The sequence below is a fragment of the Mirounga angustirostris genome, unplaced genomic scaffold (genome assembly GCF_029215605.1).
Source record: "Mirounga angustirostris isolate CCGP_5_RB_7025 unplaced genomic scaffold, mMirAng1.0.hap1 SCAF_4, whole genome shotgun sequence".
NCBI classification, from domain to species: Eukaryota; Metazoa; Chordata; class Mammalia; order Carnivora; family Phocidae; genus Mirounga; species Mirounga angustirostris.
The window spans coordinates 69,387,306-69,414,228 of record NW_026991712.1 but is presented as its reverse complement, the minus strand read 5'-3'; the positions used below and the strand labels follow the sequence as shown (position 1 = coordinate 69,414,228).

The following is a 26,923-nucleotide window of genomic DNA, read 5'->3' as shown; positions in this document are numbered from 1 at the left end:
GCATTATGCATCAGTTTTATAGTCAGAGGGCATTTATGAATTTTAAATGATCATTTTATTTATCCTGATAAAAGGCTGCCTCTCTGCAAGCTCATCTTCAGATAAAAATTGCTGTGCTACATTTCGCAGGGATGGAATATTTAAACAACATGCACGTTAGCAGGAGAAGTAGCCCCGGAGAAACAGCGATGTGATTATTAATACCTGAGAACTCGAGTGCACAAATTGTTACAAGTAAACTACTCCTTTGGAAGTTGAGAGGCTCTGAAAATTGCTTCCTGTTGCCTAGCACAAGGAAGCCTGATTTCTTGGTATATGTGTTTCTCTTTCCACACTAATAGTATTTCTACAAATAACAGCGTGAAACTTCCAGGTTTCTTATTACGGTCTTTCTGTCTTCTGAGTTTAGGAACCGCCTGTCTCCTCTTCAGATATCTAGCTTTTCACTGTAAGCATTACACAGTTCTTTAACGGACCCATGTCTCTTTGGAAAAACACTATTTTTGTAATGAAGTACTTCACCTGACCCAATGACCCCTGACTGAAGGCTTATTGAGGATGAGAATGTAACACAATATACAGTACAAGAGAAGGGACACAGAGAAGAGTGTTGACCAGCCATCATGATGAGGTGGAAAGGCACTGATGCCTATGGGCTCTCCAGGGCCGAGAGAACCAGAAGCTTTTCATCCTCAGCAAAACTGCCATCCTGGCCCAACCCTTGGTAGGTGGGTGCAAAGGTCTTTTTAATAAACACCAAAAAATACACCACCTGCAAGTTGTTATCAACAGGAACTTCCTGTCACGTGGAGTAGGTTATATTTTAGCACAGTGGAAACGGAGGGTTTGCTGAGTTAACCTTCTTGCTCAAGTTCACCTTCCACTGAGTGCAGGACTGGGGCTACTACAGGTAGGTGAAGACAGTTCACTTAATCACACTTTCGACTTGAGGGGAGGGGTTGGCAGTCCCCTCCTTCGTCAAGCATGGTCACCGGGTGTTTGCTGGGAGCCTGGGGGGGGGGGGGGGCGGTGCACTGCACCCATGCTCCGGGACACCTCTCCCGGCGTCACTTTCGCGGTGAGAGCCCCGCTTGGTTCCTTGTTTAAGCCTCTGGCACTGTCCACCCACTCCCCTTCCTCGCTGCCATATCCGTCCCTTCAGCCTGGGTTCCTCATTGCCTCAGGGCCTCTGATGACTAGGATCAGTGCATGCCTGTCCTTCTCTCTACCGATTCCTCAGTGGACTTTTTTGTCTAGTGATTTTTCCCGAAGTATCTATAAGCAGGACAGATTGGAAATTTAAAAAAAAATAAATAGAAAAGAGGAGGGAGGGAGGGAGGGAAGGAGAGACAGAGACAGAGACAGAGGTAACAACCAACAAGTTTATAACCATAAGGCAGTACTCAAGAAACAGGCCTGGTGCTCTTGCTGTCTTCACTGCCCGTGGTTATTTGGTCTTGTTCCCCAGCATTCTCTTTGTATTCCTGGGGTCCCCCACCATGTCCTCAGCCCTCTTCCCTTTGGTGGAAACCCTGCAGACCCAAACAGAGTTCCCAAAGGTTTGACAAAATCCATTCCATCTCGGGAGGAACCTCTCCCTGTTCAGCTATCTCTGATTCTCGTCCTGGTCCCACCAACTCTGCCCCCTGCGGCCCCATCTCCTTGTTGGTTCCTTGTCTTTCTGCCTTCTAAGTGTGGATGTGTTTTACGGAGTCTCAAGCTTCCTCCAGAACCTCCTGCTAAGTCTGCCCCTTGAACCTTCATGTCTAGACTTGATTTCTCTCCTGAGCTCCAGGCATCTATATCTAGCCGCGTCCTGGATATTTCCACAACTGTGTTCCAATAGCAACTTAAATAAAAAATACACAAACACGGAACTCATTATCCATTTCCCTGAACTTGCCTCACACCCCCCAAGATCTCAGTATTTGCTAAAGCATCAACAGCCTCCCACTGACCAAAATGGATACCACCAAGTCACCTTCAACTTCCCCTCCCTTGCACCACACTTGGATTCACTTGAGTCAATCTTCATGTCTCCTTCAGTAACCTACTTTGTTACTCTCCCTTTGTTTCCAGCATCCCGAGTCCAGCTCTTCTTGGGTGGGCTGCTCTGACAGGCTGTTAACTGTTTTTCCTGTCCTCCCCCACAGCTTTTCCCCATGGCTTCCAGAATATCTTCCTGACAAAGCTCTGATCCCACTCGCTGGTATTCAAGGCCTTGTACGATTGGGCTTCTATTCCATTCTTTCATTTTCCAACCTTTATTCTATATGTGCTGTTAAAGTTTTTAGACAAGGGGGTGGCTCTAATGTCTTGGAGGGCTACGTAAGCAAACCAAAGCCTAAGCCAGAGTCAATGCACTTGAATCTGAGAAAGTGAAGGTGAAGAGCAACCAATCACAAATAGCCAACTGGGTTTCCCCAAACAAGGCAGCCACTTGCACTATAGCCAGTCAAATAGTGGCTTTGCTTCGCTTCAGCATCTTCTCTTCGGAAACCCTGCCCCCACCTCCTGTCCTGGCAAGCTCCTAACCACCTTTGGGTTGACACCCTCTGACGTGAATCGGTGTACGCTCAAATAAACTCTTGAAATTTTTAATGTGCATCGGTTTACCTACATGACAGTATCCTACACTCTTGGTTGTGGAAATCGCTCCATATTCTTCACATGTGCCCTATAATTTCTGGCTTCAGTGCCCTTGCAGATCCTGTCCTTTCAGCCGGCAATGCCCCTTTTCTCCCAGCGTTGGATTTCCAAACCTTCCTGTCTTTAAAAATCACCACTGTCTAGATTCTCAAACCCCAGCAGCAAATGAGCTATTTGCCCACCGACCCATCTGTAGCATTTTTATTTCTACCTCTCTTACGACTCACAACATCTGAGCCTGTGCCATGTCCCCGATTAGGCACGTCTGGCAGGGGAAGGCCCCCATCGGATTCAACTTTGAATCTTTGTGCTGCTGTACCATCCATGTCCAGGGTGGGCAGGTCTCTGCCAATAACCAAACGAATGACTCTGTGTCCTCAGGAACAGCCCTCTCCATCAGACCTCTACTGAGGACCATGACAAATGCCTAAGAAGACAACAACTTGGTTTCTGCCCTCCAGGAGCTTATAGCTCATAGAGATTAGGCTAACATATGCTAATTGATAAAAAGCAATGGAAGATAAAGAATAGGATTACTATATACGTTCTATTAAGTCAGAAAAGAGGCTCCTTTTTATGAAATGACATTGGATCTTAGTAATAGGTTTATTTTGGATGGGTGAAAAGAAGGGCCTTCTGGGTGGAGGGAGTAATCAGATTAGGACAGCCAAAGGCATGGGGAGAAGGTCCTAACATTCACCATGTCCCACTCCCGCTAGGATGTGGGCTCAGTGCCGTGAATGCATTTTTTCATTTAATCCTATAACAATCCTACAAAGCAGACAGCATCAGTTCCAATTTTACAAGTAAGGAGGCTGAGGCTCGAGGGGATTAAGGAACTGGCCAAGGTTATACAGGATTAGGTGGCAGAGCTGGGGTTTGAAAAAGGCAGTCTGCTTCTGTGGCACCACGCTGCCTCCTCCAGAGCAAAACACAGAACTATCACTGGGTGTTTTCTCGAGGAAGGGGGACTCTTTGCACTGATGAATCACTCAAGTCGTAGAGCAAGAAGCACAATGTGTAATATGTGTAGGGCTCGGTACAACACAGGCGACTCTGAATGCAAGTCTGTCCATCTAGAAAGAAAATCGAGAAGGCTCTTCAATGAGATGAGAGTAGTGTGGGGAGAAATGATTAGGGAGGGCATCCCTAGAATGGAGGGGTGTCTCCAGACTAGTAGACAGAACAAAGAAGGGACACAGGCTTGAGTATGGATTAGTATCACCCGTCCCAGCCTACTTCCATTACAAAGGAAGAGAAATAACCCAACTGAACATAGATTGGTTGTAATGAACACCCATCCTCAGAGGTGATAAGAGACAATGATGGCAGGAGACATACTTGGTCTCGTTGGCACATCGGATCTTGCAGCCTTCCTTGGGAATCACCAAGCCCAGGTGCATTCGGAGCCTGCAGTTGGTGGGCCCCGTGTGTGGCCACACGTGAGTTCCTGGGTGCATGATGGAATATTTGATCTGTGCAGAAAATATAACAAACTGGTCATCCATTTATCGAGGGGTGGAGGAAGTGCTAAATTAAAGTTACAGGATAAAACTATGTCAATTTGAATTTGAACCTTTGTAAGGCTTAGAATTTATATTCTCGTCTTATTTCTTAGATAAGGACTCTCATTTTCCACCAAGCGATAAACACTGAACACTTCCCGCCCTCAATTCTGACACCAACCACATGAAATTATGTTTCATTAAAGAGAGAGTGAAAAAAGACGCCTTCGTTGGACCAAATAACAGTTTCTTTATAAAGGTCAGCACTCCCTTATTCCTAATAATGAACTGTGTTCTTCCCATCATTGAAGACATGCTTGGTACCTGTCCTCTTCTGCATCCTGTTGTCTCAGGAAATTTATCTAGTAAAGAACAGGTTTTAGGAGCTCCTTTACAGGCATTTTCATTTTTTCTTCCTAGAACGAGACATGATAAAATCATTGTTAGAAACAAATCACAGTAAAACTTTAACTCGTCCCGTTTTGACCAGACACAATCTGTATTATCATCCTCACTAGGAATGAGAAAGCTAAGCAAACACAAGAAGACAAAGTATAACAGACAGTGACTGGCAAAGACCAGAAGTCTCTACTCACTATTGGACTATTTGACTAAGGCTGTCTAATGGACAGGGTGAGTGTTGAATACTTATTCTTCTCCCCGTGACAGGTAGAATAATGCCCCCCAACCAAGGTGTCCATGTTGTAAGCAGGAGCCTGTGAATAGGTTATGCTATATGGCAAGGGGAAATAGAGGTTGCAGATGACATTGAAATTTCTAACCAGCTGACCTGAAAACAAAGAGATTATCCTGGATTAACTGGATGGGCCCCATGTAATCAGAGTCTTTCAACATGGAAGAGGGAGGCAAAACAGAGTGATAGAATGAGACAGACTTGACTGGCCATTGCTGGCTTTGAAGATGGAAAGCAACTGCAAGCCAAGGAATGTGGGCAGATTCCAGAAGCTGGAACCTCCAGATGAAATAGATCCCTGAGGACACTCTGATTTAAGCTCAATGAGACCGCTATAGACTTCTGACCTCCAGAACTGTAAAGATAATACATTTGTGTCATTTTAAAGCCACTAAGTTTGTGGTAATTTATTAGAGCAGTCATAGCAGACTCCCTAAGGAAAAAACAGCTTCTATTTCAAACCTAAAAATGCATTTCTAGGACTATATCAAAGAGTCACCTCAACATTTTTAACTGGGATTTAATGTATTTTTCATTGTACAGATCATACTTCATATGTTGATAAAGTATAGGATTTAAATGAAAAGGGGAAGAAGTATCTGAGAGATGATGTTTTCTATGAGTGACTGTTTTGGGAACACAGATTTTGGGGCATCGTCTTAAACATCCTGGACTATGCAAATTTCTTCACCATCAATAGAATAACTGTGTCTTAGGGAAGACATGCTCAGAAATGTACATAGCATTATTTGCTCTTATGTAGGAGTAAAATAATGGGTTTTTTAAAAGATAGAAAAATTTTAATTCCCTATTCAAGATTCTTACAAGGGGCTGGTACCTCCAAAGCTGAGTTTAATTTTATTTAGTAAATGTTAGTTGTGTCCTAAGATAATCATACACTGAGAATAAAATGAGAGTTACAAGGAATGCAACTTAAAGGTATTCTCCTCAAACGGACCTCAATATTTTAGTAAACAACCTCTACAGGTATATTAGCTTTTCCTAAGTAATCTCTTTGCCCCTTGAGTAAAACGTTAGTTGCTGTTCTTAGTGATTAATGGAGTATCCCAAGTGAGCTGAATGATAAATGCCAGTTTGATAATGATAAATGCCAAATAGATCCTGTATACATCATCACAAAGTATTTTTAAGCCCAGCTTCCCATGCCTTCCCTTATGCAGCATCTGGAGATGGCTTGGCAGGAGTCCCCAATTCTGGGGTCTGGGCTGTGCAGGCAGCAGTTACGGGAAGCCTGGAGGCTTGAGGAGGAACCAGAAGTGGCTGGACTTCCCACAGGCACAGCTGAGCACGTGCTCCTGAGAGAACAGGTGTGTTGTACCTTAATGAATGGGTAACCTAAGGGGCTGGGTGTCACTAGGACTGCTACTTGGTCAGGATTAAATTAGAGAGAGCACCTCTAGCCATTTAGACACATAAATCTTTTCTAGTCTTGTAAACACATATTCTCTATAGGGGGAAAAGCTGTGTAGTAGATGCTTGACATTCGTGGATTACCACAGGTAGCTTTAAGGTTTCGCACGTGACGGCAAGGATTTAGGAACACAACAACGGGGGCGCCTGGGTGGCCCAGTCGGTTAAGTGTCTGGCTTCGGCTCAGGTCATGATCTCGGGGTCCTGGGACTGAGCCTTGCGTTGGGCTCCCTGCGGGGAGTCTGCTTCTCCCTCTGCCCTTCCCCCAACTTGTGCTCGCGCGTGTGCTCTCTCTCTCTCAAAAATGAATAAAAAAATTTTTTTGAAAAGAAAATAACCCAAGACCTTTAAAAATCCCAACTCCATGAATATTTCTTACAAGTGTATCACATGTAAATGAAGTATCCAATTGATTCTTCCAAATCTGCATTGACAGAACTTCTTCTAGGGCCATCTTCCCCAAGAAACAAAGTCGATCACTTCTTGAGAGTTACTTTAAACTTGGTGAGAAATAATAAAACAACCATAAAGCCACCCTGAATTCAGCTGCTGGACAGTTTCCTCCTCAGCTGAGAATTTGCTCCTCACAGCTGCTTTCTACCCCATGATGTGACAAAATGATAAATTACGCTTTAAAGCCCAGGTTTGGGAGACCAACAATCCCAGGTTGGAGGCCTGGCTGCACCACTTGTTAGTTGTGTGATGAGAACGTGTTTCTGAATCTCTGCGCCGCAGATCCTCATCTGAAAAAGGACAATGAAATTAGGGCCTCAAGTAGAGGGTTGTTACTGGGATCAGTGAGTACTCTCGAAAGATCTGATCCAGTAGATGATAATGGTACTACTTTATTACAAAATGATCATATGTTATATAATAATAACAGTAATAGAGGGGTGGTGGTCTTAGGTCACGGGTACTTAGGTCATGGTTAAGAACATGGAGTCTGGGTCCAGTTTGGCTGGGATTCCTGCTGTGCGACTAATTGTGTGACTTCTCTGTGCCTTGGTTCCTCTTCTCTAAAATACAACACTCATAGCACCTCCCTCACCAGATGCTGTAGGCATCAGATGAGTCCTTTTAAGTATGTCAAGTGGTTCCTGGCCCACGGTGAGCACCATGGAACTGCTGTTGCATTCCTTTTTTTAAAAAAATATTTTATTTATTTACTGAGAGAGAGAGTGAGTGAGAGACAGCACAGGCCAGGGAGGGGCAGAGGGAGAAGCAGACTCTCCGCTGAGCAGGGAGCCTGACACGGGGCTCAATCCCAGGACCCAGAGATCATGACCTGAGCTGAAGGTAGACGCTTAACTGACTGAGCCCACCCAGGTGCCCTTAAAGGTCTTGGGTTGTATCTTTTTTAGTTTCAAGGCTCTGCTGGGAAAACAGGGTCATCTTGCTTGACAATTCTGATCAATCGACAGTGGCTACCTAGAACACTGTTGAGAAGGATTCAGAGGTTCAGCTTGAGCTCATCCAGAAAGGCTACTGAGATTGTTTAGCACCATCCTTTATGGGCTCTGGAAGAAAGAATGACTGCATCTGTATGGCATATTGGCTAACTATGTATTTTAGTGTTCATTGTTGGGGATAATTAATAAACTTGGGCAGAATAGATAATCCATAACATTCACTTAGCAATTTGAAAACATATTTGTAGGGAAAAACTATCATTTACCTGTGTGGATTCTTTTTTCTCCAACTCAAAAAAGTTGACCATTTAAAAAGGAATAAATATTCTTCAGTCCTGATTATGTGACCGGGAGACCCACCATGATTCCCACTACCATTTGGAGAAAAATGAAACTTCCAGCCACAGCTTTTAAGGCCTTCAGCTCTCTAGCAGCATCCTTTCCTAACTAGGACTACACAACCTCTACGTAACTACATCAGATACTCATCAGCCTCTTTGGCCAGACCTGAGCTCTTAGCGTGGCTAAGAAACTGTCGTGTTGCCTCTCTTCCTCACTCTTCCCCGCAGCCCCTCTTGCCACAGGATTCTCTCTGCAGTTTCTGAGCCACAGCACCTAAGAGAGCATCTGCCGTCAGGGATCCCATCCTGCTTCTATGCAAGCTATGGTACTAGTTGTCTTCAAAATTCTTTAAACTATGGATTTGCTTCCAGAAGACAGTTACTGGATTCCTCCCAGAAGCCTGGAACCACCAACAGAAGGCCACAAAGAACTTTAACGAAACTTCCTAAAAGAGAAACTATGTGACTTCTATTCTCTTATGACTAAAAAAATTAGAAATTCATTTCTATTTAATTAACTGCAACTAACTGGAAAACATAAGCTTATGATAGCCCCCGCCTGAAATACACACACAGCTCAATCATTTTGAGTCAAAATGGAAATCAAGATAGAAATGCAGTCGTTTCCTGGAAATAATACAAATGAAAATATCATACGTTACAGCTTAAGGAATATATTTTGCCACAATTAAAACTTTTTTAAAAACATGCAAAAATTTAAAGTCAAAATGTTGCCTTCAACCAAATCTTGTCTCCATTATTTATTTTCTTACTTGCTTAATACTTTTATGTGCCCTATAAAGCTTTGCAGATTTCAACTTTATCAAAGCACCTGTTGTTAGCAGAGACTATGGTTCTGGAAATTACTGCCAGGATGCCTGCTATTCTGCAGCATTGTCCTAGGAAGCATAAGGATGCGAGTGCATAAGGATGTTAATGCAACTGAGGCATCAGATGAACTCCTGAATGCATGCTTGAGGCCAAGAGAATTCATGCATTTTAGTGAGACTCTTAACAGATAAAATTAGCATGTTGTTCACCTATTGACCTTGTAGCTCCCTTAAAAAAATCTTGTTGGCAAAAAAGCTGACAGTCACTAAAAATCATGTGATGTCTCCTCTGATGGACGTATCCTTGAAAGTATTACTGAAGTAGCTCTTCTATCTCTTATGAGCAAACCATTCTGAAAGTGTATGTGAGATAAACAACTGCTTATTTGTCCTTTAATGTAAACTCACTGCTTGTCCTCTCAATGTATTTGGTATAGCTGAATATGCGCAACACGTACTGTTTAGTCTTCAAAATGCACTTATTTTTGGATAGCTATTGTTAACCCAGGTTGACGCGATTTTTCAAGAAGAGAATTGGAAAGAGCCTTAAAGCTAAAATCCAATGCTCCTCATTTTCAGGATACATTGATATATTAATTCATCGAACACACACATACTGTGCCCAACCTGGGTTCAGCCCAAGGAATGTTAGGTTGAATGTGAGCCACTTCCTATTCTTGAGGAACGCAGACCCTAATTATCATTGCCTGTCACTCTGGTGTCTTATCATCTCCAACCCATGGTGACCTCATTTTGGCGGGCAACACTGTCTCTATGCTACGGAGCAAATGAGGCTCAGGGGAGGTCCTTTCTAAGATAGTGATTAGCACATGGTGGGCTTTTTGGTTAAGCCTACACAGTACGGTTACTTTTTGTAACTTATCATTTAATGGGAAACACCAGGAAAATCAAAGTATTATTTATATATATTTATCCAAATACACATGTGAGTATACCTACATACACACACACATATATATTTACATGTGCACACACACACACAGATAAGTGTTCACATGTAGTTTTAAGAAACGACAGATTTCGATAATATATTTTTTCTGGGCAATTTCCTTTAAGTTGGGGAATTCCAGCTCTGGGAAGTATCTTGGGAAGACTTGAGCCTTCTTCCCATCAGGTCATTCACTGGCTGCAGAGAACAATCTAGAAGTCAGAAGCTCACCTTGCTGCCACAGTGTAAACTGGCTCCAGTCGCCTTTCTCCCTCAGGTTTTCATCTTCAGGCAGGAAGAGGCCTTTGGCTTTATCCATCACTGCAAGGCCTTCATCCCGGATTAACTTCCAGTTTCTTTCTAAGGACTAGAGGGAAGATTCCAATTTTACTGAACTGGGCATATGCCTGGTAGTCATTATGATGACTCAGCTTTTTGTTTGTTTATTTGATTAATAAAGTAATGAAATCTGTGCTCTCATCTAGATTGCTTACTTCAATTTCCTCTGGGACTTCTTGTCAAGGGTTTAAAAAAGCCCTACTGTTATTTTTGAGAACTCAATGCCTTTGCAGCATAAAAATGTCAGTAATTCCTCAGAGAATAATCCCCTCCAAAAATTAGTTTTATATTTGGCTAAAGGTTGTTTGTTGTTTTTTTTCAAAGATCACAAGTGAACAAGAGTATTGCTCTTGTTGATCATATTATATCAGTACATTACAGTATGCTCCATGCGACCCCCCCCAACACGCAAAGAATACACATCAGGGACTTCATTTCATCTTTCAAAAGAGGTCCTCATGAAGATGCCATTCAATGTGGTAAACTGTAATTACATTTCAAAGACATGGGAAAAGTGCCCTTGGGAACATTTGATGAATTATAAAGTTAACAGCAAAACAAAGCAAATAAATGCCCAGGTGTTTAGAATTCAGCCAAACAAAAATATTTCTGACTTCTCCTTTACGAGGGTGCTTTAGCCCCTGTCGGAAAGTGGGCTTAAGACCAACAGAGCCTTGGAGTGGCCAGGCAGATGCTGGTAGATGTGTGGAAGGAGCATTCTGAAGCTCTCGCCTCCAGGTCATCCTCATTACCACACTGTGATGCTGATGAGCGTGGGAGCAGAGGGGAAAGCAGGCGAGGGCGAGCTTCTGGAGTGGTGAACTGAGAGGTACTACTCTGAGGAAAAAAGAACAAAACCCGTTTTCCTACAGTATGCTGAGACTAATTAATTGTACAGATTACCCAGGATTTTGAAATGTTAATAATGCCAAACATTTCTATGTTAAGCAAGAGATGGATGGAATAGTTGAGTATATGGGTACATGGAGAGGGAGGTGCACATTACCTGGTTTCAAGAGTCAGGGCTCAAGAGCAGGGCACTAGAACTGGTGAGTTACAAACAAAAAGAAAGATTTTGACAGACAAAAAAATAAAAACAACAATTAGCGCTCCCTGAAAGTGGATTAAGGTGCTGTGTACAACACGGCTCTCTATCTTTTGAATTAATCAAGCGAAACTGGTTGACCCATTATTGGATAGAGCAAAGCATGAGATAATGTGTGAAGTGTTTTTCTTTTTTACCAGCCCATGCTTCATGAATTCATGATTCCATGTGGGAAAAGCAATAAGGAGCCAAGAGAGCTCTGAGAGACAGATGCCCTCAGAGATTTGTGTGAAAACATGGTGCCAACTTCAGCCCAGCCCAGGGAACATTTTTTATATTAGGTGACAACATTAGGTTTATTAAGATATTCTAGGGCCAGACATACATTTTAAGATTAGATACTGGTTTTCTACTTCTTCTTTTCCCCTTCATTTCTTTGAGTCTACCGGTTTATTTCCTTTTAAAATGTCAGCTTGATTGAGGTATAATTGACAAAATTCTAAGATCTTTAAAAGCGTACATTGTGGTGATTTGATATGCGTATACATTGTGAAAGGATTTCCCCCATCTGGCTCATTAACACATTCATCACCTCACAAATTTATCTTTCATTTATTCACTTTTAAATTTTTCTGTTGAGAACACATAAGTTCTACTATCTTAGCACATTTTAATTATACAATACAGCATTATCAACTATAGTCACCATATTAAAGAAATCCTCAGACTTTATTCATCTTATGGATGAAAAGTCTGTACCTTTTACCAACTTCTCCCTAATTCTTTTACTCCCCGCCCTACCCCAACCCTGGCAACCACTCTTCTACTCTCTGTTTCTATGAGTTTGACTTTTTTTTTTTTTTTTTTTTTAATTTAGATTCCACATGTAAGTGATACCATACAGCATTTGTCTTTCTGTGTCTGGCTTATCTCACTTAGCATAATACCCTCAAGGTCCACCATGTTGTTGCAAATGGCAGGATTTCCTTCTTTCTCAGTTGAATAATATTCTCGTGCGCGTGCACTTGTGTGCGTGTGTGTGTGTGTATTTATGTCTTTATATACCACATCTTCTTTATCCACTCATCCATTGATGGACACTTCAGTTGTTTCTATGTCTTATTGTGGATAATGGTGCAATGAACACGAGAATGCAGACCTCTCTTCAACATCTCATTTTCATTGTCTATACCCAGAAGTGGGATTGCTGGGTCATGAGGGGGTTCTATTTTTAATTGTTGAGGAAACTCCATATTGTTTTCCACAGTGGCTACACCACAGTGGCTATGGATTTGATGCTGCTATTTCTGTGAGACCCACCTATTGATTCGTGTCAAAAGCCACAGCCCCTGCTACCATCACACTGATTTATGCTGCTGCTGGTCATCAGTAATTTCAGTATTATTTCATCCCAAGTAGGTAATTCATACATAGCAAGTCAAAGACAGAATTCCAATAAAAAGACACTCAAAAGCCTTCACTTTGGCAGGTCCCCTGAATGACAGAATATGATGGTTTTTTCCAAGAATCCCAAGATTATGGAAAAGAAAAAAATGCACCCCATATATTCACATCTCAAAAGTACCTAAATTGCCAACACTCCTTGTGGCTATTGTAATTTGTCCAAGTTGATAGATAAATCTGTTAGATTCGTGTTAAGTTGTCACACAGATGAGGGGAGAATTACCTTTCTAACACATGAAATTACTTTTCAAATGAGGTCACTGGAGTCTTACACAGCAGGCTCTTCCCTTCTTCCCTCCTGGTATTTTAGAAGTTTCTTTCATTTCTTTTGAAAGCTGATGTTAGGAGCATCTTTGCAAAGAGCTGATCTTTTGTTAGGAAAACAGGGCACAAAGCCCTAAGGAAAATGTTAACGTGATTGCATCACTAAATAAAATCTTTACAATTTTTCTTAGGAGCAGACTCTTACCAGAGAAATGAGTGCACTTGGATTTGTTTTTGGTTTGTTTGTTTTCAACTTTGGAAAGATTCGGCATGGTCTCTTTTATGGACATCACGGAGAAATCTGGGATGGGACCTGGGAATTTTATTTTTAAGCATAAACCAAGGAACCACATTGTATAAAATTCATATGATTACAGGGGATTAAACCTCAAACCTAATTACATAGGGTGTGTGTGTGTGTGTGTGTTTGAAAGAGAGAGAGAGAGTATGAAGAGCTGGAGGGAGGAAGGGATCGGATATGAATCCTTTCTACAGTAATACCACTCAGATGTCTGGGATGGCAAAAAATTTCCATTTCTTAGTAAATTCCAACAGGAACTTGAAGGCTCACACAGAGCAGGCCATGCCTACCTTTTTAAAGGTCTCATCTAAGATTCTACTTCTTTGGCCCTAAATACACCCATTTCATAAAACTGAAAAAAAGAAGCCGATAGGGTTGGTATTTGAGTTGATTGCTGGGAAGACAACAGCTTCTAATTCACATTTCTCCTTGTGGCAGCATAGATTTGTTTTTACGGTGCCACATGGCTTCATAAACCCATCATGAGCACTTGTCTTTTGTTGAACCTCAGCTATACTTGGCACTCTAGCCAGCTCTAATCTAAGTGGAGTTCCCAGCTTCAAGCTTCATTAATCCCACAACACATTACAGTTCTCTTTACTCCAGACCTCCCAATCAGTTGACAAGGTCCTCACTTCCCAGATATTCTGCTCATTCACTTGGATGCTATGCTTTTCTCTTCAACATCAAGTTACATTAGGTTTATTTTTAAACCCTTCTCCTAAAACTGACTTCTTGAAGAAAGTCTTGAGGGGAGCAAACTAAAGCCAAACTAATTCTTATAGTTAAATTGTTAAATTTCCCTTTCTATTTTCACTCAATTAAAAGTACATATTTTTAAAATTCTACTAATACTACAGGTCTTATAATAAAAGCAGCAGTCCCTCACTCAATTCTTTCCCAATCCTGAGTCCAACCCCAGTTAATCGCTTTAAACACCTCTTCTGCTATTTATCTGCTTCTATCTAAATACTATGTTTATGCCGCTATTTCTTGATTTATTCCATTCTAGACATTATCACTCACCTTTCTCTTAGGGAAGGTAACAAGTTAACAATTTGATGTCTTCTTTTCCCTCTTCTCAATCTTGCTACAGTTAAATTCACAAATCTTTCATACATCTGAGTAAATTCACATTCGGTATCATCCGCACTTGAGTTGTACTGTGATAATGACCCTTCATTCCACATTTCTGCCCCCTTTTCTTCTTCTTTTTTTTTTTTTTAAAGATTTTATTTATTTATTTGACAGAGAGAGAAAGCATGAGCAGGGGGAGTGGGAGAGGGAGAAGCAGGCTCCCCACTGAGGAGGGAGCCCAATGCGGGACTCGATCCCAGGACCCTGGGATCATGACCTGAGCCGAAGGCAGACGCTTAACGACTGAGCCACCCAGGCGCCCTCTGCCCCCTTTTCTTTGACTTCATTTTCTAATGCACTTACAACTGTTTCTTCTTTACAGCACTGAAAGGCTGATACAAAATCTCTTGATACTATTCTACCCCTTGCCAAAAACATCAGATAAGCCATTACTTTCTTTCTTTCTTTTTTTCTGAAGATAATACTGCAGTAGCCACCTGCCTTGCTTTGATCTGGACCAGCTGCTGTCTGAGCATGCTGGGCAAGCATCATCAGGGAACTGCTCTCGGCTTTTGCCCTGGAGTGGTCTTCCTAATTATTGCATTCTAGTTATTCCCAAGAAAGGACACAGCACAGGTAACACTAAATTTCTGAAAATATCTGAAGCTATACTTACACCTGATTGAAGGCTTGCCTGTTCACAGAATTCTACATAGGAAATACTTCCTCCTGAGAATTTTGAAAACAATGCCACATTGTATTACAACTTTTAGTGTTGCTGTTGGGAGATCTGACCTTTTATATTCCTTTTTGGGGGGGGTCCTTCAGAAAACATTATAGAAGTCAGTATAGTGTAGTGGGTATGGAGCTAGATTGCCTGCCTGGTTTGGAAATCGAACTCCCACTTACTAGCTATGCGATATTGGGCGATTCACTTATCTACTGTGCCGTAGGTTCCTCATTTATAAAGACAGTGAAATACTACAACTTTCCTCAAGAGTCTCTAAGATTAAATGTGCTAAAAGTACCTCTGCTATGTGTAAGTACAGCTATGATGATAATGACGAGGATTTTAAAATCTTTTCTTTGTTTCTGGCTTCCTGAAATTTCCTGAAACTGTACCTTAGCTTAAGTGCTGGTCACTTACGGGTCCCTTCAATATGGAAGCTCACAATTTTTCCATTGGAGACTATCCGGTCTTATTTCTTTAATAATTTCTTCTCCATTCTGTCTTTATTCTTTCTGGAACTTCTTTTGTTTGTTGAACACATTAAATTGATCCTCTAGTTTTCCTAACTTCTCTATTTTCAATCTTTTTTGGTTTTTCCTTCTTGCAGATTTTCTTGACTTAACTTCCAATACTGCTGTGAGACTCTTATTTTTGCAAATCCTATTTTGCACATTTCTGACAGAGTCCTAGTTGGGTGTCTTTTCCTTTCCACAGTATCCTACCTATTCTTTTCTTGTGGCTACACTATCTTCTCTTACGGCTCTGAGTGTATCTTACAGATATTATTTCTGTTGGCATTTGCTCCTCGCATCTTCTGTTTCTCCTGAGCTCTACTTCATTCTTTGTTTGTTTTGTTCTTTATCTTCTTTCATGTTGAGGGGTCTCTCCCGTGTTAGGCGACCCTCAGCTGGGAGTCCTACAGGACTGAGACAGCGATTGGGAGCTGTGTGAAAGGGGAGGGCGTGTGGTTGACAAGCCTCCCCGTTGGGCACGTCATCAAGCCAGTGTTCTCACTGGGCATCTGAAACGTCGGGTAGGGAGTGGCATATTCTTTGAGCCCAAGTGGTTGCTGCAGTAGCAGGTACCCTAAATCCCTTGCCCTTGGAAGCCCCTCTGCAATCACTTCCTTTGGTTTCAGCTTTCTTGGAATCACCAAGTCAGATACTTCCCTCTTCGATTTTCAAAAGACAAACAGAAAACACGATGGTGTCGTTCATCTGTTCTTGTTTCCCTCCTGTTTTTTTTTTTATTTGTAGGTTTATATTTTTATTGTCATTTAAGTGAGCTTTTTCTTCTCTACTGTCATTTTTTCCTTTTATCCTTTTGTTATCATTTAAGTGAGGTTTCATGTGGGAGGTATTAAACGCATTGCTCAGTTCTGCTTAATCCTTCTTCACCTGTATTTTCTATACATCTCGAATAGGTGATTATTATTTATTTTCCTTCTTTTCTCATAGACTAGAAAGACCTTCTAGTAAAACCGAGAAAACAAAATCTCATTAGCCCACAAAACCTCTTAGTAATCCCTGGAATGCGTCTTCAAAATATCACCAAACTCAAAGTGATGCCATTTCACGTGACAGAGATAGGTAGCAGAGAGAAGAAAACATTTCTCACCATCATATTTCACATTTTCAATCAAACTCTGTTACTCCATATATTGCTTTATAGTCACCCTAATTTCTTTTCACTTGGCCTACATGCTTCCCTTGCATCATTTGGTTGGTATGCCCCCTTTTCCACGATGCGGTCAGATGATGACAAAACTGATTATGATGCTTGAAGCCTGACATAAGATCACTTTTAATTTTGTCTTAAGCAAGCAATGTTCATCCACCTGAGCTTTAAATATTTTCTTCTATGTAGGAAAATTGAACTGTTCAGAGAAATGCTTTTGCTAAGGCAGTAAGTAAAGATTGCAGAATGCTAAGTAAGGGGAGTTTCTTCACTAATCGTTATTAGTTTGTGGAGGTTGCCGTAACATATAAATACCACAGGCTGGGTGACTTAAGCAATCAAAATCTACAGTCTCACAGTTCTGGAGGCTGGAAGTCCAAGATCAAGGTGTCGGCAGGCTTGGTTTCTTTTGAGCTCTCTCTCCTTGGCTTGCCGATCTTCTAGCTATGTCCTCACCTGGTCTTTCCTCTATGTTTTTCTTACAAAAACACTACTCATATTGGATTAGGGCCCACCCCAATGGCTTCATTTTAACTTAACTACCTTGTTAAATGACCCTGTCTCTAAATACAATCACATTCTGAGGTACTGGGCTTCAAAATATGAATTTTGGGGACACAATCAACACATAACACAAATGTTCATTCAAGTGAGAACCAGTTCCAGCTAAGAGGGCAAATAGCAGATGGAAAGGGATCAGGAATAAATTCACATCAACATGGAAGACAGTACATTTATAGGAACAAAATAAAACAATAGTCATGGAAAAAGGCAGGAAGAGCTATGCTTCTAACATGTGGACAAAACATAATACAAGAACTCCTAGAGCTCAGATTAACGTACACAAGATTAGGTAAGCAACTGCATATGATCAGCTGTTAAGAAAAAAGGAAGTGAGAAAACACAGATATTGGCAACTGAGAAGTCCCAGAGATGTGTATGTACCTTGCAAGGTTCTAACTCTAAATTCAGAGAAGGCATGTGGTCCAAGACTATTCTAGGCAAAGTCTGTACATTAAAATTGGAGTTAGAAGGAATTGGTAACAATAGTGCATTAGTACAATATACACCAAATTCTATATAATTGGCTGTGAACATGTTGTTATATATAATTAATTATTATTTGGGAATTATATATCTAATTTTTTGAGAGATAAATCAGCTTGAAGCCTAGTCGAAACATGCCTATACTTTACACCATGATTATGAAACATGGGTAGCATATCCTAGATAAGACACGAGTAGTGGACTCTGCTTTAAAGAGAGCAGCTGAGGGTGGAGGGCATCTCACCGAGTGCGGAGCTGAAGTTATGAATCACAGCAAATGCCATAGTGAGTATAATGCTCTCACAGCAAACTCTATCTGCAGTAATTTAAATAAAATCTCTGCAGGAAATTAGTAGCATTAAAAAAGCAATCTCTTGCTGGTACTAATGCATTTTAATCAGATTTCCTGTTTTTCAAGTCGAATATAAAGATAAAAGAAAATATCTGACGTTTCTTATTGTGGAAATAAACAAAGACCAACCGAATGAGAAAAACAAAGGCTATATATTCACAGCATGCTATAGCAGGGGAGTCAGCCACCATCACTTGTGTTTTGGTGAAGAAGTGGGAAAACTTAAAGGTGAAAAAAGGAAAGGGTTCAGGGGTACCCTGAGTGGAGGCTGTTGGCAGGTAACGAGAAGTGGGCATCCTATGTGATTGGTTAGGAGAGCATATCTGGCTTTCTTGGCTTGGTCCTAAGTTGGAGGCAGGGACAAACATTAAGCAAGCTGTCAGTTATTAATCAAGTCCTGGACATTTGGGGCCAATTGTTACAGAAGTTATTCTTTAGCTTCCTGGATTGTCACTAGAGATTGCTATCTGGCCAATCTGGCTTCCTGCAAGTTTGGCTTACAGCAGGCTGGCTTCCTGGGTTATTTAGAAAAGGGGGTGGTTTCCCAGGCAGTTTGCTGCAGGTTGTGGGTTTATATGGTCTGGACATCATCCATTTTTACATTCAGTCTCTCATTGTCCTTACTGAAGAAAAAGGATAAGATAAGGCACTCTGCACTAGGGCAAGAGAAGAGTCTTGGAGAACTGGAGTTTGCTCTTTCTAGAAAGTGGCAGAGAAAGGTTGTCTTCTACCAGGATAAAGGAGAAATGATAGTCCGGGTTACCCGGGGAAACATCCAGCCTGAGGGCTTCAGGAAGCAAATGAGACTCCTATTCCTTATACCCTAGGCCAGACTGGCAGGCTTGGGGGCCAACATTCTTAGTCAGAGGAAGTTAAAAGGTGAGACAAGGTACCATCTCCCTCCCTACTCTGCCTACAGGGACCAGTGCACTCAGCTGTGTCCTGGACAAGCAAAAATCCCCAAGTCCCTAACATCAAGGGGCTAAGAGTCTGGTGGGGAGGCTTTCTGTGCATACAATCAATAAATCGCTTGATAAACAGATTATCTATAATATATATGTGCATGTGTATATTTAAGACATCAACCCATGTGTATGTGTACTAAGACATAGATCACAATCTACAGGATTAAAAATTTGGAACAGCAAATAGAGCACCAACCTACAGATACAGTTTACAATTTTTCTGAAATGTTAAACACTGTACTGTGAATCCCCAAAGAGAATCACAGATAAAGATAATTTTTAGACATTTTCTTTTCACTGACCAATACTGAAAACTCACCAATTTCACTCTCAGAAAAAAAACCCACCCTTTTAGTTTGAAATAATTCAAAGAATATAACAGATTTTATTCTTTCGCTGTGTTGCCGTAATCGGCATCATATGCCATTCTAGAACCTTAGCCGAGGGTGGACTCTTGTTAAGGGCTCCCATGTCAACACACATAGGAACATCCATGATGGCGGGTTTTTGTTGTGTTTGGTTTTGTTTCATTTTTGTGCCTTATTAAAACCTTGCAGGGGAGGAGAAACTGAGGTAATTATTTTGAATTTAGAGATAAAGAAACTGAGGCTCAGAGGGTGAAATGACCTTCCCTAGGGGTCAGAGCTGAGAACAAAACAAATGTTTCCAACATTTGTCTTGCTTGTCCCTCTTCCTCTGCTCCTTCCCTGTTTGTGTGCATGCGCTCTCTCTCTCAAATAAAATCTTTAAAAAAAAAAAAGACTATGGTTTTCAGTTGCTATTCACTGTTGTTTTTCAGTGTTATTACAGTAATTTCTATGCATGCATTGTTTACATCTAAATTAGGCATGGAGTAATGTAGATCAAAAAGCTAATCTCAAAAAAGGGAAGAGCAAAACTCTTACAGAATGGTGGCTTTTCTCTGGCTAGAAGAGATCTTTTCTATTTATAACCTAGCAAAGACTAATCCATTTCTTTCAATTTCTTTGTTAAATACCCCCAAAGCACTATGGCTTTGATATTTGTGATTTGGGCAGCAACCTACTCGCTTTTAATGAAAATATGCATAAAAGAGAAAACTCTACTGGAATATTTTTCTCTAATTTTTTTTTCATTCAGTTGCCATAGCCTCTTACCGCCTCCAGCACAGAGTTGCTGAACTGCAAACTACACAATAAGATGGGAACAGTGACCATTCAACAAAAGGGAAAAACACAGGTGATGCATTTTACTGAACACTGTCCCATTGCCTTCAAGAAAATTGCACTCTACTTCTCACTGGTAATATAGTGAGAATAATTTAAATGGAAATGTGCTATCCCTGGTAGTTAATTGTCACTGAAGGGCCAGAATGATCCTAAAAGGATTTTGGCCAAAAACGGCAGCTACCTGATCTAGGTTTCCACTTTAAGATGTTAATGCTCAATCCATGATCCACGGAAGGAATCTTGACGTACAAGTGTTTGTCAACTGAATGGTCATTAGCCCTGGATTTCCTTACCCAGCACGGTCAGTACTGGCAAACGATCACCTTGAGATTACTTTTTTATTTGAAAGTTGTAACCAGACACAATATTAACATTTCTAAAATAAAGATAGTTAGCAAGTAATGCACTGGATTTCAAACACAAGATGTCACACACTCTGAGATTCCATGCTGCTGGGGACCCAGTGATCAATGTCCAGGGCCTGCTTTTCTTCTTAAAAAAGGAGAACTTAAAACAGGCAGGGCTGAAATCAAGAAGTCTAGGGAAACAGAATTGAAATGAAGACATGATTGGCAAAAAGGAGAAGGACATGAGACCATCAGTAACTTTGAGATAGAGTGGGCTACAGCGAGGGTATGGACTTTGAGGACAATGGTTTTTATTCAAATCCCAGCCCTGCCATCATTAAATATGGGACCCTGGGCAAATTTCATTTCTCTACTCCTTACTTTACTCATATGTAAGTGGGCACAAGCATATCTATCTTGCAGAATTTAATAAAGATTAGAAGTATTACATACAAAAATGCTCAGTGCATTGATTACAAATGGGAGGCATTTCATACATGATAGCTGTTATAGGATTATTTTGGTAATACATATGTCAAAATTGGCTTTCCAAGTTGTTTTTTAGAAACTAGAAAATATTTTCCTATGAAAACAATGTAATTAATTAAATTGACTAATAATAATAATAATTCTTATTGAGCACTTCCCATTTACTTATTAAGTCTGAACAACCAGGAAATAAATACCATTTCCATAGGTACTTTGCAGATAATGAAAGCAAAACACATACAAGTGTTGCTCAATGTCACAGAGCTAGTAAGGAATGGACCAAAATATCAAAATGAGGCAATGTGGCTATGGAGTCCTATGCTCTCAGCTGCTCATTATATTGCCTCACTGGTGATTATTAAGTGTTTTTCACCAACCCCTCAGAAACCTATTTATTTTTAATATACTTGAACTACAATATGTTAACAGATTTATTGAGCTATAACTCACATACCAAAATTCACTCAACTTTTACCATACAGTGGTTTTTAATATACTCACAGAGTTGTGCAACCATCGACTTTTAGAATGTTTTCATCATACCAAAAGTAACCTCTTACCCATTAGCAGTCACCCCTCTCACCCCATCTCCTCGGTCCCTGGCAATCACCAATCTACTTTGTCTCCATGTATTTGCCTAATCTGGACAGTTCATGTAAACAGAGGTTTTTTTGTTTTTTCCTAAAGATGTATTTATTTATTTTAGAGAGAAATAGAGAGAACGTGTGTGAGTTGGGGGAGGGGCACCGGGAGAGAATCTTCAAGCATAGAGCCCAACTCGGGGCTTGATCTCACGACCCACGAGATTTGACTTGAGTCAAAACCAAGAGTCAGACACTTAACTGACTGAGCTACCCAGGTGCCCTGGACAGTTCATATAAATAGAATCAACTAATAGGTGGTCTTTTGTGATTGGTTTCTTTCACTTAGTGTAATATTTTTAAGATTCATCTATGTTGTACCATGCTTCAGTACTTCATTTCTTTTTATTGCCATTGTGAAGATATACCACATTTTGTTTACTCATTCATTCATCATTTAGATGGGCATTTAGGTTGCTTCCACTTTTTTGGTGTTATTAATAATGCTATTATCAACATTCATGTACATATTTTTGGATGAATGTGATGTTTTTAGTTCTCTTGGGTATATACCTAGGAGTGGAATTGCTGGGCCATAACTCTGTTTAACTTTTTGAGGAACTGCCAAATTGTTTTCCAAAGTGATACATCCCTGGACATTCCCACTAGCAATATTTGAGGGCTCCAATTTCTCCATATACTTGCTAACATTTGTTAATGTTCATCTTTTTTGTTATAGTCATCCTCGTGGGTGTTAAGCAGCATCTTGTGGTTTTGACCTGCATTTTCCTAATGATGAATAACATTCAGCATCTTTTCATGTGCGTCTTGGCCATTAATAGATCTTCTTTGAATAAATGTCTATTCAAAGGAAAACTTACACCCTTTTTCTGAGTTTTTCAAATCTTCTCCCATTTTAAAACTGGGTTGTCTCTATATTGAGTTATCAGAGTTCCTAATATATTGTGGATACAAGTTCTTTGTCAGATAATGATTTACTTCTCATTCTGTGGACTTTAGTTTTACTTTATTGTGTTCTTTGAAACACAGAAGTTTATGATTGATGAAATCTATATATTTTGCCTTTGTCACTGTGCTTTTGGTGTCATATCTAAAAAAAAAAATTGCCTAACTCAATGTTATAAAGACTCACTTCTATGTTTTCTTCTACAAGTGTTATAGTTTTATTTCTTACATTTAGGTCTATTTCTGTTTTGAGTTCATTTTAGTGTATCATATGAGCTAACGTCATTTTTTTCACATATGGATATCCAGTTGTCCCAGCACAATTTGTGAAAAGACAATTCTCTTCCCATTGCATTGTCTTGGCACCCTTGTCAAAAAGCAATTGATCACAAATGTAAGAGTTTATTTCTGGACTCTCAGTTCTATTTCACTGATTTCTATGTCTACCCTCTGGCAGTTTTAAAAATCATATGTAAGAAGAAAAGAGTGACAAGGGAAAAAATGTACTCTCTCTTTTATGTTTATCCACGTGGTTATCTTTAGTAATGCTCCATTTTCCTTCATGTGGATTTATGTTACCATCTAGTGTTTTCATTTCAATCTGAACAACTGTGTTTAGTAGTTATTGTAGAGCAGGTCTGCTAGTGGGAAATTCTCCCAGTTTTTATTTCTCTAGGAATGTCTTAATTTCTCCTTTATTTTTGAGGTCGTTTTGCTAGATCAGAATTCTTGGTTGACAGCCTTTTTCTTTCTGTATTTAAATGTCATCCCACTGCCTTCTGGACTCCATGGTTTCTGATGAAAAATTAGCTGTTAATCATAATGAGGATCCCTTTCCCACAATGAGTCCTCTGTGTTTTCAAAAGACTCACTTTGTTTTTGGCTTTTGGCAGTTTGACTAAGAAGTGTCTAGGTATGTTTCTTAAGTTTATTCTACTTGAAGCTCACTGAGCTTCTTGGATGTGTAGAGTACTGTTTTTCATCTAACTTGCTAGGTTTTTGGCCATTATCTTTTCGGTACTCTTTCTGCCACCTCCCTTTCTTCTCTCCTTCTGAGGACTCCATAACGCATATATTGTTATACTTGCCAGTGCCCCCACACATTGTTTCCTTCATTCTCTTTTCTTTCTGTTCCTTAGTATGAATACTTTCAATCAGCCTATCTTCAAGTTTACTGATGATTTCCTCCATCAGATCAAATCTGCTGTGGAGCCTCTCTGGTGATTTTATACTGAAGGTGTTATATGCTGTGGCTCTAGATTTTCCATTTGGTTCTGTTCTATGTTTCTATTTCTTTATTATTATCCTCTATTAAGTGAGCTATATCCTTTTTTTATATTTTATTTATTTATTTGAGATAATAAATAATAGCAGGGAGTCTGCTTCTCCCTCTGCCTCTCTCCCACCCATGCTCTCTCTCTCTCATCACTCACTCTCTTTCTCAAATATGTGTGATATATAATTTTCATTGAAACTATTATTATTGTGTGATCTACTCTCCCCCAGCATTTGTTGTTGCTGATTTTTGTTGTTGTCACTACTTGTTTGTTTAGTGACTTTTCTTGGTTAATTCTGTGAAGTCTCTTGCTCTATTGTCATGCATGCCCACTAAAGCTTCTTCTTGGTTAGCTTAATAGTCAGCTAAGGCATGGTCAGAGATTTCCTTAATTGCTTGAACTAGTAACTCTTCCCTCTTTTTGTTGAGAGGCTCTGTGTGAGTTTTGGAGCATGCCTGCAATGCTCAGGCAGTTTAAAACTATGCTCTAGCCATCATTTCTTGCCTGTGATGAGCCTCAGAGTCAGCCAAAGGTGAAGGACTGGGGCCCCCTTGGGCATTTCCTGGGCATGCACCCCACAGCATACATACATTGGAATAGACATCCCCAGGAATATGTCAGAGCTTTTCAAAGCCCCTCATGGGCATCCTGTTCATCAGATTTTCTTTATTAAGCACTTTTCTTGCTGTGAGCAGGTTCTCATTTGCCCCAATATTTAAAAAATTGCCACTGATCCTTTTGACTAACAACCTGGGACAAAGTTATACTTATGAGTGAGGTCAAATAACAACACTGTCCTGAGAATGGGGCTTTCTGAACAGCACAAGTTGGTCAAACAGTGACAGTGCTCTGGATATGAAACTTTGTAAAAAGCCCCATACCTAACCTGCTTACACTGATGTCCACAAGACTGTGGTCTTCATGGTCTTCACACCTAGTGTTGTGAGACTGCTAATTTTCAAGGCTCTCTGGAGCTGGGGAGGAATGGATGAGAGCAAGTCAAATTACTATCCCACAAATCCTTCTGTTCTTACTGAGGCTTAGCAGATTTTCTTGAATAAATGTTCCTCAAATTGCTGCAACTCTTTGGTTAATGTACAGAGCTCTGCAAATGTTGATTTTGACAATTTTTCTCAGTGCTTTCCTCACTTTTATGGAGGGGCAGAGTTACAAAGATGTTCCCTCTGCCATCCTCAAATCCTGCCCCATCCCCCAATATTTTATAAGCATAATTAAATACTTGAAATTTCAACAGGAACTCTGGACACTCTAAATATCTTTCCCTATTATACAGCAAAAATTTCTAGAAAAGAATGCCCTTGAGGAAGAAGAATGCCCTTGAGGAAGAAGAAAAAGAGAGGATCTTTTCTTTTTTTTTTTTTTTAAGATTTTTTATTTATTTGATAGAGAGAGACACAGCGAGAGAGGGAACACAAGCAGGGGGGAATGGGAGAGGGAGAAGCAGGCTTCCCACTGAGCAGGGAGCCCGATGCAGGGCTCAATCCCAGGATCCTGGGATCATGATCTGAGCCGAAGGCAGATGCTTAACGACTGAGCCAACTAGGTGCCCCGAGGATCTTTTCTTCTCTAGGCATCCCTCCCAGTGCAGTAGCAATACAAGAGAATTTCCCCCACATTCAGGGAAGGCCAACAAGGATGTTGTGCCAACTGCTTATAAGTAAGAAATGTTAGTGGTATGATTTTTATATCCCTGGGACTTCTGACACATCTATGAAACAACTAGAGAAAAGAGACTTTATAGAAACTTCTACCAACAAACCTCATTTATGAGCACCTACCATGTATCAGATACTGTACTAGTTGTGAATATGACAAACATGGCCCAGCTATCTTAGAACATATGACCTCAGGGGGCTACACTGAACTAAAGAGGTGATGAGAATACAGTATAAATGCTTAAAAAGAATGTATAAGGTGCTTTTGGATACATGCTAACTTATTCTCTTAAAAGAAATGACCACTTCTCTAACATCTGAAGGATAAACAGGAATTGGCTGTGAAGGGGATAGAAGGAGAAAAGGAAGGGGTAAAGGGAGGTGAGACTATCACACGGGATGGTCTGGTGGGAGGAAGAATTTTGGCTAAATTAAAAACAGTACAGGGCAGGGCAGTGGCAAGAAGTATGGACACAGTAATAAACCTGGAATTTTGGGTAAAGCTGAATCTCTGACCAAAATTATAAAGTTGGAAAGGAGTATTAGCCATGGGATTACATGGTGAATTAACCTTCACAATGAATGTTAATGTCTGTTGGAGATAGAACAGAATGAGTGAAAAATCCATTTGGAGAGCAAAGCTTTGGTTTTAACAAGAAGACTTTAACAAGAAACTTTAACAGCAGTTGAACCAGAGTGGAAAGGTTTTTTTTTTTAGAAAATGAATGACAAGAAAGGGAAAACAGAGAGCAGAGAACAGTGTTTGCATCTGAGTGCATATCCCCAGTTAGCAAGGACACTGAACACTGGAGGTCACTCTCCAAACATCCATTGTACCTCTTCCTCCTTCCTAACAGAATCCTAATTTAGTTCATGTGTTTACTTCCCCTGAGGTATTCCACTGGACTTAGAGAAATCTGACCTTTTCCTGGCTTCAGGAGTTGATCTATTGGTTTAAAGATAATCTCATAGCCCCTTGCCAGTAATTCTTCCAGAATGGAAATGTGACTTAACTGGCTCAATCAGACTGAAGGAAAAGATTTTTGTTCCCTGTGTGATGGAGAGGTACATTCTTTCTCCTACTGGAAGCCTGCTGCCCCAGCCTGTGGCTAGCTACTTGTTTCTCAGACTCCTTTGTAATTGTGAGTGCCCATGTGACATGGTTATGATCACCAGGACAAGGTCTCCTAAGAGGTTTCTGGAAGGCCATTTGGGCCTGGTGTGGTGGCTCGACAATGTTGAAGCTCTCAAATACTTTCTAACCTTCCATTCCAGGTGCTGCTGGCAGCCGTCTTGACTTAAGCAAGTGC

At 40.5% G+C, this 26,923-nt stretch overlaps 1 protein-coding gene across 10 annotated transcripts in view; it reads right to left on the bottom strand.

Moving 5' to 3' along the window:
* ASPH (aspartate beta-hydroxylase) overlaps positions 1 to 26,923 on the bottom strand; it is a 215,935-nt gene that overhangs the window by 15,883 nt on the left and 173,129 nt on the right. For 9 of the 10 annotated variants that reach the window (XM_064588283.1, XM_045896499.3, XM_054512594.2 and 6 more), the window contains 3 exons: positions 10,040 to 10,175; positions 4,479 to 4,570; positions 3,991 to 4,124 (listed from right to left, as the gene is read on the bottom strand). In XM_064588283.1, coding sequence (XP_064444353.1) covers positions 3,991 to 4,124; positions 4,479 to 4,570; positions 10,040 to 10,175 — 362 coding nt within the window. Of the gene's footprint in view, positions 1 to 3,242; positions 3,726 to 3,990; positions 4,125 to 4,478; positions 4,571 to 10,039; positions 10,176 to 26,923 lie in introns of those variants that run through there. The other variant, XM_064588282.1, reaches the window with a different exon arrangement.